This window comes from Somniosus microcephalus, chromosome 6 (assembly GCF_052327205.1).
Source record: "Somniosus microcephalus isolate GS21.2 chromosome 6, FLI_Smic_1.0, whole genome shotgun sequence".
NCBI lineage: Eukaryota > Metazoa > Chordata > Chondrichthyes > Squaliformes > Somniosidae > Somniosus > Somniosus microcephalus.
Genome location: NC_140992.1, coordinates 198,737,732 through 198,752,332, shown reverse-complemented (window position 1 = coordinate 198,752,332; position 14,601 = coordinate 198,737,732). Strand labels below are relative to the sequence as shown.

Below are 14,601 nucleotides of genomic sequence, written 5' to 3'. Positions count from 1 at the left end.
TAAAGTCCAGCAAAAGCAACTTGCATTTATATAGCGCCTTTAATGTAGAAACATGTCCCAAGGTGCTTCACAGCAGTGTAATCAGCCAAAAAATGTCCAGGGTATCATTGAAGGCACACATTCGTCCTTCATGCTCCTGCAGACAGGGCTGCTCCCTATATGAACTACAAGGGCTCTTAATCAACATTTATCTTGTGTGTGATGATTGGTGCTGGCCCTTGCCAGAGTGCGATGGAGTAAGTCCTCGTGTGAGGACCCCGGAAAAGATTTTGCATCATACCTGCAGAGAAAAAGGGGGTTAAATTGGGTAACCACCAAAAATGGGCACAGGGATCGTGATGCACGATTAACCAGCGCCCGTTGCTTGCAATGCAGGCAGAATGCCAACTTCATGTTGCCCGCTCATTTCCGTGATTTCTGTATGTAGCCTCTCTGTGCTGTTCATTTGCTGCACGTATCAGCAGGGGGCCCAAAATCATGAGTGCCTAGCACTACTTAAAGCTAGCCTGCACCTCTTAAAGGGGGAGATGTATTGTGGCTGCTGGTGGTGCTGAGATCATTCTGACTAATGTGCAGTGGAAGAATCAACAATGGCTGACCATGGGAGAGAGAGCATGCACCAAGGTTTTTGCCGCTGCACTGGAAGTCTTGTTGGAAGTGGTGGAAAGAAGGAGAGATGCCCCTTATCCTCAGAGGGGCCAGAGGCCCTCCAGACACATGCTCAGAAGACAGTGAAAAGAGATGGTGACCAAAAAGTGTAGGCCAAGGACCTGGATGCAGTGCAGTAAGAAGTTTAATGATCTTACACGAGTTGTCAAGGTCAGTGAGTGCATCTTCAAATGTCACATCCCACCAACTGCACCATTAGCCTCATCCACTGCTCAATTCACTATACCCCCATCACTCACCCACCAACAATCTCTATCAATCAGGACTCATACCTAACATTCATATGCTTTACCTCACCCTCACAGACTCAGCACTTTACCTCACACCCACATCTCATGGTTTGCACAAACTTGCAGCTATTCAAACATGACAGCCACATCACCCAAACATATTGCATGACACTCACTGACACACTTCTCTCTTTTTTGCAGGAGAAGGTGGCACACAATAGGAAGCAGCAGGAACTAACGGGAGGGAGACAGGTGCGCCTGCATGTTTTAACCCCCATGGAGGAGAAGGTGCTGGCCATTATGGGAAGCGCCATTGCTGTGGCCACCAGCAGGGCTGAAGCAATTGAAGTTGAGGGTATCCGCATACCTAATCCTCCTTCTCTCATCCCACTTCTCCCTCATCCCTCAATTGCTTCTAACCTACAAGCTGCAGATGGGGTAAACATGCACTTCTTACTTTCTCCTCTCCCCTCACCACAACCCAATCCTTGTCCCTTTTTCATTTCAGATACTCAAGAACTGGAACCTGCCCAGGCAGTGGTAGAAGAGCAAAAAGAAAGTAAATATGAAGGGACACCATCATTCAATTTCACAGTCGCAGCCACCAGCTCAGATACTGACGCTCTGTGTAATTTAGAGGATAGGATAGAGGGGGGTTCTACACATGGTGAGACACCGGGCACAAGTGCGCTGGAGCCAGGGCTGGGGAAAGGATAGCGCAGGTGCCAGCTCGCCAGAGGTCGAGGTCGCACACTAGTTCTGCTGCAGAGGAGTCAGACGAGGCTCTTGATGGGCCAGGCTACAGAAGAAGTCTCCTCTACATTGGGGAGACCAAACGCCTCCGTTCAGTCCGTAAGGGGGACCCCGAGCTTCCGGTCGCCTGTCACCTTAATTCTCCGCCCCATTCCCACTCAGACCTCACTGTACTCAGGCTCTTGCATTGTTCCACGGAAGCTCAACGTAAACTCGAGGAACAGCACCTCATCTTCCGGACTCAACATCAAGTTCAACAATTTCAGATCATAACCTCGGCCCCCATTACATTTTTGCTTATATTTTATCCACATCTTTGTTTTGGCCTTTCCCCCCCCCCCCTCCCTTTTTATTCTTTTCTCCCACATGGCAGCTGTCTCTCATTCTGCCAGAACACTTCACACCTAATCTAGAGCTGTCTTTTGTCTCCATTAGTCCTATCACCATCTCGTCTCGTTTTGAATACCTCTTAATGTCTCTTCACTTTTGTTCTCTTGCAGCCCTGCCTTTTGACCTATTTCATTGCCTTTCCAGTTTTGAAAATGGGTTCACCTGAAACGTCGACTCTATTCTCTCTCTACAGATGTTGCCTGGCCTGCTGAGTTTTTCCAGCATTTTCTGTTGTTATTTCGGATTTCCAGCATCTGCAGTATTTTGCTATCGTACAGAAGAAGGCTGGTGGGTGTATATACCCAAATGCTTGGTGCACTGGGAAGCCAGGGGTCCAGTACCAACTTGGCACAGGGCTTTGTGAAGAGCTTGGAGCTCATCCTTTCCAACATGGAAGGGGTGGCCACCAATGTTCCCTCTAATTTTTTTTGTCCCGCGTGGCCCCTTTAACGAACTGCGCGGGCTGTTCAAAATTCCACACATGCGCGGTTTTTGTATTTAAAAGCTGGGTCACCAGCTGCGCGGGACCTCAAGAGCATTGATGGCCATCTCCATCAACACAGTTGTGGAGCCAACCATGATGCAGCGTCTGATGGCGGATGTCTCAGCTTCCATTGCAGCACAAGTAGCATCCACCCAACATCTGAGTGCTGCAGTGGAAGCTTAGACTGCAGTCATGCAATCTCAGCTTGCTGCCATGGAAGCTCAGACTGCTGTTATCATGGCTCTGGATACCAGTGTACAAAGGGGCGTCCAGGGCATCACAGCACTCCAGCAATCTGTTCTCCAACAGAGTACTAGGATTGCTGAGGCGCTGCCACAGGAGAGTGAAAGTGGCTCCATGGAGCATGAACCTGCTCTCCTTTCTCAGGGTGACATCATTTGTGCTCCCACCCCTGCAACTCCGCCAGTGCCCTTGCTGATGTCTGTCAGCCAGCCAGCCCAGACTGGTGCCACCCATGCAAAGATGATGCCATCTGCAGCTGGGCCTTCTAGGCGCAGAGCTGCTCGAGGGCGCCATCCAAGGCCATCTGCAGTTTTCTCCATTGAAAGTCAGCACCCTTCCACCAGCCATGCTGTAGTCACTGGGGAAGCACATCGTAGGAGCACTAAGACAGGCTAAGGCACATGGAAGAGGCACTAAGGGAATGCACATGGGTGATCAGTTTAGCTTTTCTTGCAATATGGCATTATTTAATTGGTTTGGACTGTGTATTTTGTGTTGGTTTTTATTTTTGCATTGTGGCCAAGAGGATGACGTGATGGTCAGTGACTGAGGAAAGGTAAGGAGTGTGGGACTGTTGGTGAATGTAGAATTGGAGTTTAGGTGACTGGTATCGCTCCTGAATTATTTGTTGATGCAGAGCCCGGGCAGAAAGGGGCCGTCTAGGTTGCAGCCTCCTTTCCTCTTCCTCCTTTTCTGCCTTCTCCTCTTCCACCTCCTGCTTCTCTGCCCCCCTGTCCTCCTCAGCTTCTCACCTGATAGGTGGTGGCAAGGGCTGTTCCCCCACGATGTCAGGTTTGTGCAGCATGCAGTATACCATGACAAATCTTGAGACCCGCTCAGCTGAGTACTGCAGGGCTCCTCCAGAGCAATCCAGGCAGCGGAAGCATTGTGTGAGGATGCCAATGATCTGCTCTATAAGATTCCTTGTGGCAGCATGGCTCTCATTGTAGGCCTGCTGTGCATGTGTGCGTGGGTTCCAGACTGGAGTTATGAGTCATGTCATGAGTGGATAACCCTTGTTGCCCAGTGGCCATGCTTTGATTTGCTGTGGTGGTCGAAATACAGCTGGCACAGAGGACTGCTGCCAGGATAACGGGCATTCACCTGCATGACCCGCTGCCAGTGATCGCACACCAGCTGCACATTGAGGGAGTGGAATCCCTTTTTGTTCAGGTAAATGGCCGAGTTCACATGAGGCACACACAAAGCAATGTGCATGCAGTAAATGGCACCCTCCACCATGGGGAAGCCTGCAATCCATGCAAACCCTCGTGTTCACTCCGTCTCTATGTCTCTGGCTAGAGGGACTGAGATGAATTTGTCACTCTTTGCACAGAGAGCCTCAGTGACCTCCCTTATGCACCACTTCACTGCAAACTGCGAGATGTTTCTTATATCTTCAGCTACAACCTGGAAGGAGCCAGATGCACTAAAGCTCAGAGCCACGGTCACCTTCAGAGCCACAGGCAATGCAATCCTTGCCTGCTCTGAGGTTGGAGTTGTGGCTGCAGCATTGGCAGTTTTCAGTCACAACCTCTTTAGTGAAGCGCAGACATCTCAAACATCGGTTGTTGCTTGTTATGATTAAGGTTTTCCACCAGGTGGTGCTGTAGCCAGTCAAGGTCAGCAAAGGTGGAATGCCAGGATGCAGGATGCAGGCCTGTTTGCTACACAGTTGTTAATAAAGTACTCGTGCTAATTCTAAGATATCGCCTCTTCGAGTTCTTGTTCCACTACATGGATTTATCACATTTGGCGATGAGGTAAAAAGGACCCTGAATAAAGAAGAGACGTCTGCCGGGACCTTTAAACAACAAAATCATGAGCTAAAGTTAGCTACCAGTTGGAAGAGAGCATGGCTGCCACGGTAGGAACGGTCTCCGCTTTTGATATTCGAGCACAAACCTGGGAGGAATACTGTGAAGTGTTGGGTTATTTCTTCGAAGCAAATGAAATAAATGATGCCGGAAAAAGGAAAGCCATTCTGCTTATTTCAGTGGGAAGCCAGACCTACAGTTTGATGAGGAATCTGCTCAGTCCTGAAAAGACTGGAGACAAATCATTTGTTGAATTAGTGGCCTTGCTCAAAAGAACATTTCAACCCCAAGCCTAGTGAGATTGTACAACGGTTCAAGTTTAATTCAAGGAACAGAAAAGAGGAAGAGAGTGTAATGGACTATGTCGCGGTGTTGCGTAAATTAGCACAAGATTGCAATTATGGGAACAACCTGAAGGAAATGCTGAGAGATAGGTTAGTTTGTGGAATAATGGACGACCGAATGCAGCGTAGATTATTATCCGAGACTGGACTTACTTATGAAAAAGCATTGGAACTTGCTCAAGCCATAGAGACAGCGAACCGAGATGTAAAAGAAATACAGGGTTCAGACAGGGCTAATGCTAAGCAAGTTGCAGGTCAGGTTGCTGTGCGCAAGTTAAACATGCATCAGAAACCACAACGTGAGCATGGGAAGGCATGTTATAGATGCAAGGGCGATCACCTGGCGAGTGAATGCTGGTTTCTGGAGGAAAAGTGCCACAAGTGTGGGAAACAAGGACACATAAAACGAGCATGCAGGGCAAAATCACCTGTGGAGGAATCCAAACAAAAAGGGGGAGGAAAGCAAAACCAAGGAAGAGAAGTGAAAAAACAGGGAGCACACCACATCAGCGGGGAAGCTGAGGAAGAAGAGGACATGTTCATAATGTATAGCATGTTAGAGAACACTCCAAAAGTGGCTCCTATCACATTGCAACTGACAGTAAATGACTCTAAGGTGAACTTTGAAGTCAATACAGGGTGCGGTGTAACCATAATGAACAAGGCAGAGTACTCAAAATTGTGGAACCGTGCAAAAGTTCCAGAGTTAAAGTCTTGCTCTCTGCATCTTAAAATATATACAGGTGAATGAGTAGTGACATTAGGTGCAGCTAATGTGACTGTGCAGCCCAGGGACACAGTGGAACAGCTACCTGTAGTTATAGTATTGAGTACCGGACCAAACCTGTTAGGTCGGGGCTGGATAAAATAACTTAAATTAGGCTGGGGAGCAGTAAATCAAATAGATGAGGGCAAACAGTTGACTTTGCAAGAAGTGTTGAGTGAACATGAGAATGTGTTCAAGGAGGAACTTGGCACATTTAATGGCCCCCAGCTAAGATTTATGTAGACAAGGAGGCACCGCCAAGGTTTTTTAAACAACGACCTGTGCCTTATGCCATGTAGCCAAAGGTAGAGGCTGAGCTTGACCGTCTATGGAGAGAGAACATACTGGAGCCAGTGAAATGTTCGGAATGGGCAGCTCCCATAGTACCTGTTTTGAAACCGAACAATTCAGTAATACTCTGTGGAGATTATAAATTGACAGTCAATCGGGTGTCCAAACGAGAGCAGTATCCTATTCCCAAAACAGAGGATCTCTTTGCAAACCTGGCTGGAGGAAAGAAATTCACAAAGTTGGATATGAGTCATGCATACTTGCAGATTACACTGGATGATGAATCAAAGAAGTATGTCACCATAAATACACACAAGGGCTTGTTTACATATAACCGCTTACCGTTTGGTGTCTCATCTACTCCAGCTATCTTCCAGAGGACAATCGAAGGTGTACTGCAAGGGATTCCACATGTTTCCATCTATCTGGATGACATTCTGGTGATGGGAAGAACCGACCAGGAGCATCTGAGCACTCTGAGAGAGGTACAACAGAGATTGGAGAGGGCATGGTTACGACTCAAGAGGAGTAAGTGCACTTTCCTGGGGAATGAGGCAGTGTTCCTGGGACACAGACTGGACGCCACCGGGCTCCATCCACTCAAGGAGAAGGTACAAGCACTGCAGGACGCCCCTGCTCATACCAATGTGGCTGAGTTAAAAGCTTACCTGGGACTGCTGAACTATTATAACAGGTTTTTACCAAACTTGTCAACAGTGTTAGCACCGCTTCACAAACTACTGTGCAAGGAGACACAGTGGCAGTGGGGAGAGGAGCAGGGGGTTTCATTTGAACAGCCCAAGAAATTGATGCTGTCGTCGGATGTGCTGGTTCACTACAATGAAGAGAAAGACATCATTCTCTCTTGTGACGCTTCACCTTACGGGGTGGTGGCAGTTCTTTCACACTGCAAGGAAGATGGAACTGAAAGACCAATAGGGTTTATGCCCCGAACTCTAACACCAGCGGAAAAAAACTATTCCCAGTTAGACAAAGAGGGGTTAACAGTAATGTTTGGGTTACAGAGGTTCCACAAGTACATATATGGCAGGAAGTTCACCATATGCACCGATCATAAACCTCTTGTCTCTCTTTTCAATGAAATGAAAGCAGTTCCACAGATGGTGTCACCCCGGATCCAGAGGTGGGCCGTGACGTTGAGGGCATATGAGTATGTCATCGTCTACAAGGCGGGCAAGTACCATGGGAATGCAGATGCCTTGAGCCATCTTCCACTGCCAGGCATACCTATCCGTGCAGCTCCAGAGGACAGAGTTTTGATGTTGGAGGACACTGACATGGCACTTGTGACTGCAGAGCAAGTAAGAACATGGACAGGTAAAGATCCAGTACTGTCTAGAGTTTGAGAATATGTGGTGAGGGGATGGCCACAGCATCCGGAAGGGGCTGACTTCACACCCTACAGTGTCAGGAAAACAGAGCTGAGTGTGCAGGATGGTTGCGTGGTGTGGGGAGCATGAGTGATTATTCCACAGCCAGCACGACAGTCTATCCTAGAGCAACTACATCAGCGTCATCCTGGGGTCTCGCGTATGAAAGCCTTGGCTAGGAGTTACATGTGGTGGCCAAAGCTAGATGAGGGGATAGAAAATCTAGTCAAGACATGCAGCACTTGTCAGGCACACAGGAAGGCACCAGCAGCGGCTCCTCTCCACCCCTGGGAGTGGCCGGATAAACCATGGAGAAGATTGCACTTAGATTGTGCGGGTCCATTCATGGGGAAGATGATCCTCATAATCATTGATGCACATTCCAAATGGATAGATGTTTATCCTGTTAATTCTGCTTCCTCTACTACTACTACTATAGACTGCCTGCGTCAGAGCTTCAGTGATCAAGGGCTACCGGAGATCGTGGTAAGTGACAATGCCACTTGTTTTGTGAGTACAGAGACAAAAGAGTTCATGAGAAAAAATGGCATAGTGCAGGTGACCTCGGCTCCATATCATCCATCCTCAAATGGACTTGCGGAGAGAGCCGTACAAACATTTAAAGAGATGATGGAAAAAAAAGTGCAGAAGGGAGTTTAGCAGCCAAAGTGTCACGGGTTCTGTTCAGCTACAGAATAACACCTCAATCACCACAGGACTCTCTCCTGCTGAGATGTTATTAGGTCATAGAATACGCTCCACTCTTGACCTTGTCCACCCAGACCTAAAAAGGAAAATGGAAAACAGACAAAACAAACAAAAAGAGAACCATGACAAAAGAACAAAGAGCTGAAGTTTTGGAGAAGGTGATGCGGTCCTTACCAGGAATTTCAGTTATGGACCAAAGTGGATTCCTGGCTTCATAGACTCAATGACAGGGCCAGTATCATACAAGGTCATGTTGGGAGTTGGTAGGGTAGTATGCAGACATGTAGATCAGATACTTCACAGACACGGGGAAATTGAAATGAAGGTTCCAGATGCAATGGCTGAGGACAGGTTTGCCCCCAGTTATCCAAGTGCATCTGTGGTGCCACCACCATGGACAGAGACAATTCCACAGGAACCTATTCTTCAAGAGGAAACCATCATTGCAGAGTCAGATACTCTGAGCACTGCTCAGGAGCAGCTGGTGACTTCACCACAAACAAGCAGGGACTTTACTGTTACACGTTCACAAAGATCTTGCAAGCCACCAGAGAGATTGATACTGACCTGTTAGATTCATCACATATGGAACATAGTGAATGGAGACTTCTTATGTGACCCTTAGGAATGGTTGGTTGTTAACAAATTCATACTGAAATCTTAAGGGGGAAGTTATGATTAAGGTTATCCACCAGGTGATGTTGTAGCCAGTGTTGCCACTAGTTAAGGTCAGGGGGTTGCTTCCTGTCAAGGTCAGCAAAGGTGGAATGCCAGGATGCAGGATGCAGGCCTGTTTTGTTTGCTACACAGTTGTTAATAAAGTACTCATGCTAATTCTAAGATATCGCCTCTTCGAGTTCTTGTTCCACTACATAGATTTATCACATTGCTGAAGTTCAGGTAAGAGAATTGCTCCCTAAACACCCTCTGAGCATATGGCCCTTTGCTGAGAGTCCTTCTCCCCTCCTCTTCCTCCTTCTTCTAGCAGCTTGGCCTGCCCTCTGTGGCCTTTGCTCTTTCTCCCAGGCATGTTCAATTCCAAGAGAAAGGTCTACTAGTGCACCCATGTCTGCAAGCAACTGATTTGTGCACAAGCCTTTAAGTCACCCAAAAAGTAATTTAGTACTAGCCAGAGCACTTCCTGTAGCCTATTGAAACTTTTAACAACTATGGAAAAGCATCCAAAATGCGTAGAACTGCAGCAACAGCCAGAAGAAATAATCCGGCAACTAACCTGTAAGTAGTTCATGATCTTTTTAAGTAGTGCTGATGGGGGTCCTTAATGCTGTTTAATGTCATGTTCAGCTGTGTGAAGTTAAGAGAGTGCATAGGCTGGAGTGTAGAGCTACAGAATGGCAGTGTTGGCGTCAAATCAGTATTACACGCTGATTGAAGTCATGATCTGCCTGCTCTGCATGCTGCCGGTGGTCGTTAGGTGTGCGCGCGAAAATCCCTTGACCAAGATGGCGTCCGACATCCTTGTCATTGAAATTGTGCACGTGCGTCACGAAAGCAATTTTCTTAGTTTAAGAAGCCTCGTAGCTCCCAAAAAATGGGGGCTAGAGAGCCCAATTTCACCCCCAAATAAGGAAATGTGTTAGGCAGATATCCTCAGGACAACTCATTGAACAGAGCCTTTGCCAAACAGTTGGCATGAACCTGCTGATGCATGTAAGGTTGTGAGTCTGTATTTGTATCAGTAAATAGTATGGAGTGTAAAGGAAGGAGTCGTGTTGTACCCACTCTGAGCTGGGTGTGTGCTTCTTGTTTATTCACCTCCTGCCTCCTCCTCTAAGTCCAAGCCCTAAATTTACAGGGCACGCTCCTTCAACAGCACCAGGGGATTCAACATTACTGCCCCCGCCTCACCTCCATTTTCAGACATCTGCCTCCCAATCTATGCTGCTTTGTCCAACAAAAGCCCAAGTATACTTTGAATATATGACAATAGCTGCCTGGCTACTTACTCCCATGTTTGAAGGTGTGGTCCATAGGCTGGGCTTTCTTGGCTGCTGCCCATTCCATTTCTTCGTTCGTTGTTCAAAAGAAATTCTGTTACCATCTATATTTATGCATTTGCAGGATAAAAATCGGAGCGATATTTTAAATAATGTAATTGGGATTCGAGTGGGGAATACAAGCATTGATAATCTGACAGACCCTGTGATAATTTTATTTAACAAAACATCATCGGTAAGGACATTTTTTTAAATTTCCATTATTCAATCTGTTAAAAGAAACTATTTACATTAAGGGCAGTAAAGAATTATTGTTACTCTTTTTCATTTTAGGAAACGTTCATTACAAAATGTGTCTTCTGGGAATTAGAACAAAATGGTAATAAAGGGAGTCACTTTAATCAAATATTTCTATCATGTTGAAACCAAGGAGCAGCTTCTCAGTTAGTAACTTTCCATTACAGAGAACACAAGTATCGGTCACTGGAATGATTCTGGTTGTACAACAGAAAATACAGATAATCAAACCATCTGCAGATGCAACCACCTGACCTTCTTTGCTGTCTTGCTGGTAGGTACAATGCAATGCAATGTTATTTGTCTTTCATCACATTCCAGCTTGGCTGTGAGCAGCAAAAGTACCAGCAACAATCCGTCATTATATATAAACATATACAAAAAGGGATAGGAAAGACCAACTGGTACATTAAGCCTGTCCCATCTCAACAAGGAGCAAGCTGCTCACAGCATTAAACCCTCCCTCTCCCCCAGACTAGAGCCACGCAATCTCCTGGAGGAGGCAAAACAAGAAGAAAAGATCCTAACGCCGATTTAGGAAAAAATACTTTCGGAAGTACCTCTCTGACCCCCACAGGCAAAAAGCAAGTTTCAGGAGACCATGATAACTGGTGGCACAAACACCATTAATCCACTCACTTTGTACAACTGGAGATGTCTTCCACTCGCATAAACTCACCCAGCTCCCTTTGGAATGCTTGCAGCAAATCTCACACTCGCCACACATGCTGGTGACTTATTCCAGAGGTTGATGACTCTCTGAAGAGAATTGCTTCCTAGTATCTAACCTAACTCTGTTTTGTGACTTCGACTGATGATCCACACCTCGCCCCACACTCCCCACCCCACACTCCCCACTCCCATCTTCCTCTGCCTAACCATGTGAACAGGCTCTCAACCCTTCATTATTGTAAACACATTGGCTGGGAATGTCCTCAGATCTGCTCCTGCTCCGCCGCCATAACTTTTCTGGAAATACAGTGGAAACCCCGTTTATGTGCGTAAGTGGGGTTTCCGCTGCACCTCTGTCAAATTTTCATCACACGAGTGGGAGCAACTCTGAGGAAATTCCCAGCCCTCAATCGTATCCCCTCAAAGTCTACACATATTCAAAGTAAAATGTCCCAGTTTGCTAACCCTGTCCTGATATCTACGGGCCCCCAAGCTCAGTAGCAAAAAAGTAGCTCACCTCTGAACCTTTTCCCAGGACTCGATATCCTCCACTATCTGAAGGAACCAAACCTAACGCAGTAGTCTAGATGTGGCCAGATCACAGCCTTGTCCAGGGTAGGGACAGCACTTCTGGTTTTATATTTAACTGTTCTGGCCATAAGTTCTGATATCCTATGTGCTTTCACAGCAGGCTCATAACATTATTCATGGGCCTTCATTCCCATTTATCCTTGTAACCGGTTCATTAATGTTCTTTAGGGAAGGAAACTTGCTTTTGTTGTTCAAAAGAAATTCTGGTACAATCTATCTTGTCTCTTAACTGCTGTCTGAAGTGCCTTAGCGAGGTTCTCCGTTGTACAGGGCAATGAAGGATGCGCAATAAATGCTGGCCTTGCCAGCAACGATCACATCCCCAGAATGATTTTTTTTTAAAGAGCTGTACCACAGAATAGTAGAGCATGTATTTTCTCCCACAGTTCTCCAGATGGTAAGTGTCTGATCTCAGCCCTGCAGCGCTGGGAACTGTGTGGAAGCCAAGCAGCTCCTAGCAGAGGGAGAATCACCCAGTGTGCACCTCATTGTGGCCAACTTCAGATAGGCTTTGGGTAAGGCCTTGGACAAGGTATCCATGTGCCCTCTCGACAGGGGAGAGTAGATATCACAAGGGCTCCCAAGCAAGAGATTGGAGTAAAAATATATTGAAAGAGAGTGTCATTCATTTAAAAGAAAAAATACCCAGTCCTCATAATAATGCTTAGCCTTTTCTTTATAAAGCAAATCGATGGGAGCCAGCCCTTGGATGAGAAGATATTGAAATCACTAACATATATCACACAGATTGGTTGCGGTGTTTCTGCCATTTTCGCAGCAATTACTTTAATCCTCCACTTTATTCTCAGGTATGTGTCTGGCATCAATGCTATAATTTCCTGTAAAAGCCACTTTAAATGAAGTAGCTCTGCAATCTAAATACATAAAAATAACTCTTGAGGATAGAGCCCATGTGCAATTCACAGCAGCAGGTTTATTAAACTTCCATTTGTAGATATATTAATTGTGAGAATGCTGGAGGCAAGAACTGAATTGATTTGCTTTTGATGTTGTAAATCAGTTTGTTGCGTTATCAGTTTGCATCTTCTCCTAAATGCTGTTTCCTTACTGAGATCTTTTTTTAACCCAGAAAAAGACAAAAGGAATTTACCCTCCAGATCCACATGAATCTCAGTGCTGCCTTGTTTCTTCTCAATGTGAACTTCTTCACTAACGCATGGCTTAGTTCCGTTAACATTGACAGTCTCTGTAAAGCCATTGCTGTTTTTCTGCATTACTCACTGCTTTGCAGCTTTACATGGATGGGAATTGAAGCATTTCACCTGTACATCATGCTGGTCAAAGTGTTCAACACTTACATAAAGCGCTACATGCTGAAGCTGTGTCTTGTTGGTTGGGGTGAGTATAAAGTACTCTGTTGCTGTATTAGTTGTATGTACATGGTCTGAATCCTCATTGTATAATACAGCCACATCTATTGTTTCACTACTACAAGAAAATGAACAAAAGTTTCAAACAGTTGTTCTTTGGGGGTTCTGATTGTCTCCTGTCAAAGTTCTGGCAGGAGATCCCCTGTGGAATTTCAGGGGCAGCATGTTTAATAATCAAACTTGGCTACAAAGAGGAACTCACAGTTGGTAAATGCACTGCCCCTTCGTCTAAAAAGCCTGGATTCAAATCCCGAGCCGATGAATGAGAATGGAAGTGATTTTTGATGGTCTAACTTTAGTTCCGAGTGCTCAAAGTTCCCTGAAATTCAACCCTGAACTGGCAATCTGATCAAAGAGGCCGTAAGGATAATTGGATTGAAGAACAGAAACATCACAATGGCCCTCTTCTGAGGGTAGAGTTTAGGCATAATTGATGCAGAGTCTTCCTTGATTAATTAGAGGGAGATTTTCCCAGCAATAAACTATGTCCCTGATTGAAAGCTGGGTTTTAGGCTCCACATTTTTGAACAAAAGAAAACCTTTTTTTTGTTTCTCGCTTCACTGATGCTGCCTGAGCTGCTGATTGTTTCCAGAATTTTCTGTTTTAATTTCAGATTTCCAGCATCAGCAGTATTTTGCTTTTGAAGTAGTTTTCTTCAGGCAGCTGCCTTCTTCCCGCTGCTGTGGTAGGGTCCCAAGGGCTGCGGCAGCGAGTTTCCGTCCCCCAGTCTGGTGCAACTCCCCAGTGGAGGCCGGGCAGCCCACCTCTGCATGCATTCATATTACCCAGAAGGCAGAAATACAACCAGGGTCAGGGGTCACCTCCATGGCAGGCAGAAGTCCTGCCCTGCAGAATGTGGCCCCCAATCAGAAAATTGATGCCCGTGTCAAATGAACAGTTACCTCTCTGCTTAACTGACAGTCTGGCATATTTGTATATAATAACTCTTTATAACCATGATTCTATGTATTCTCAGCCTTTCCAGCTGCTGTACTTTTAATTGTCATTGGAGTAAGCACAAACAATTACGGCCGGTATTCGATTCTTGTCAACAGCAATTACAGCTCCACTACCATGTAAGTTTTAGTGTATTAGTTGTTCTAATAATTATTTGATTCCATATAATCAAAACTATTCTAGTGCAGCAAGATCTAAAATACAACGGGGGTAAATTTCCTTGAGGCTTCCCCCACCGTTGCTGTAACTTCAGCAGAAACTCCAATTATGTGGGTGGATAAGAACGATATTGCTGGACCTCTCCTCCGTTGTCCAGCTCCAGGGGACTGCCCTTGCTTGACCACTCTTACCTATCATAGCCAGAGGATCTCTAGCAACGGCTTCTCTTCCCATCCCTGTAATGTTGCCTCTTGGACCCTTCTTCCTGAACTACATGCTGCCTGACACCTGGTAACATTCTCCTCAGACATGCAGTCACCTAGCTCTACCTCTCCACCACCTCTCTCAAACCCCCACTCTTTGTCTGCTATCAGTTTTCAGCATTCAGTTCTGGATGTGCTCTAACTTCCTCTGGCTAAACATTGGGAAGAGTGAAGTGTCATTTTTGCCCCCGCTCCACAAACTCTGTAATCTCACCACCGTTTCTAT

At 46.0% G+C, this 14,601-nt stretch overlaps 2 protein-coding genes across 2 annotated transcripts in view; one reads left to right on the top strand and one right to left on the bottom strand.

The window, feature by feature from the left end:
• The window catches only part of LOC147116322 (adhesion G protein-coupled receptor G5-like), a 793,199-nt gene that overhangs the window by 92,776 nt on the left and 685,822 nt on the right, over positions 1-14,601 (bottom strand). The gene's annotated exons all lie outside the window — the stretch shown is intronic.
• Positions 1-14,601, top strand: part of LOC147116327 (adhesion G protein-coupled receptor G2-like) — a 38,329-nt gene that overhangs the window by 12,015 nt on the left and 11,713 nt on the right. Inside the window, exons 4-9 of the mRNA XM_085989551.1 lie at positions 10,169-10,279; positions 10,378-10,423; positions 10,509-10,615; positions 12,289-12,413; positions 12,695-12,963; positions 13,973-14,072. Coding sequence (XP_085845677.1) covers positions 10,169-10,279; positions 10,378-10,423; positions 10,509-10,615; positions 12,289-12,413; positions 12,695-12,963; positions 13,973-14,072 — 758 coding nt within the window. The remainder of the gene's footprint in view (positions 1-10,168; positions 10,280-10,377; positions 10,424-10,508; positions 10,616-12,288; positions 12,414-12,694; positions 12,964-13,972; positions 14,073-14,601) is intronic.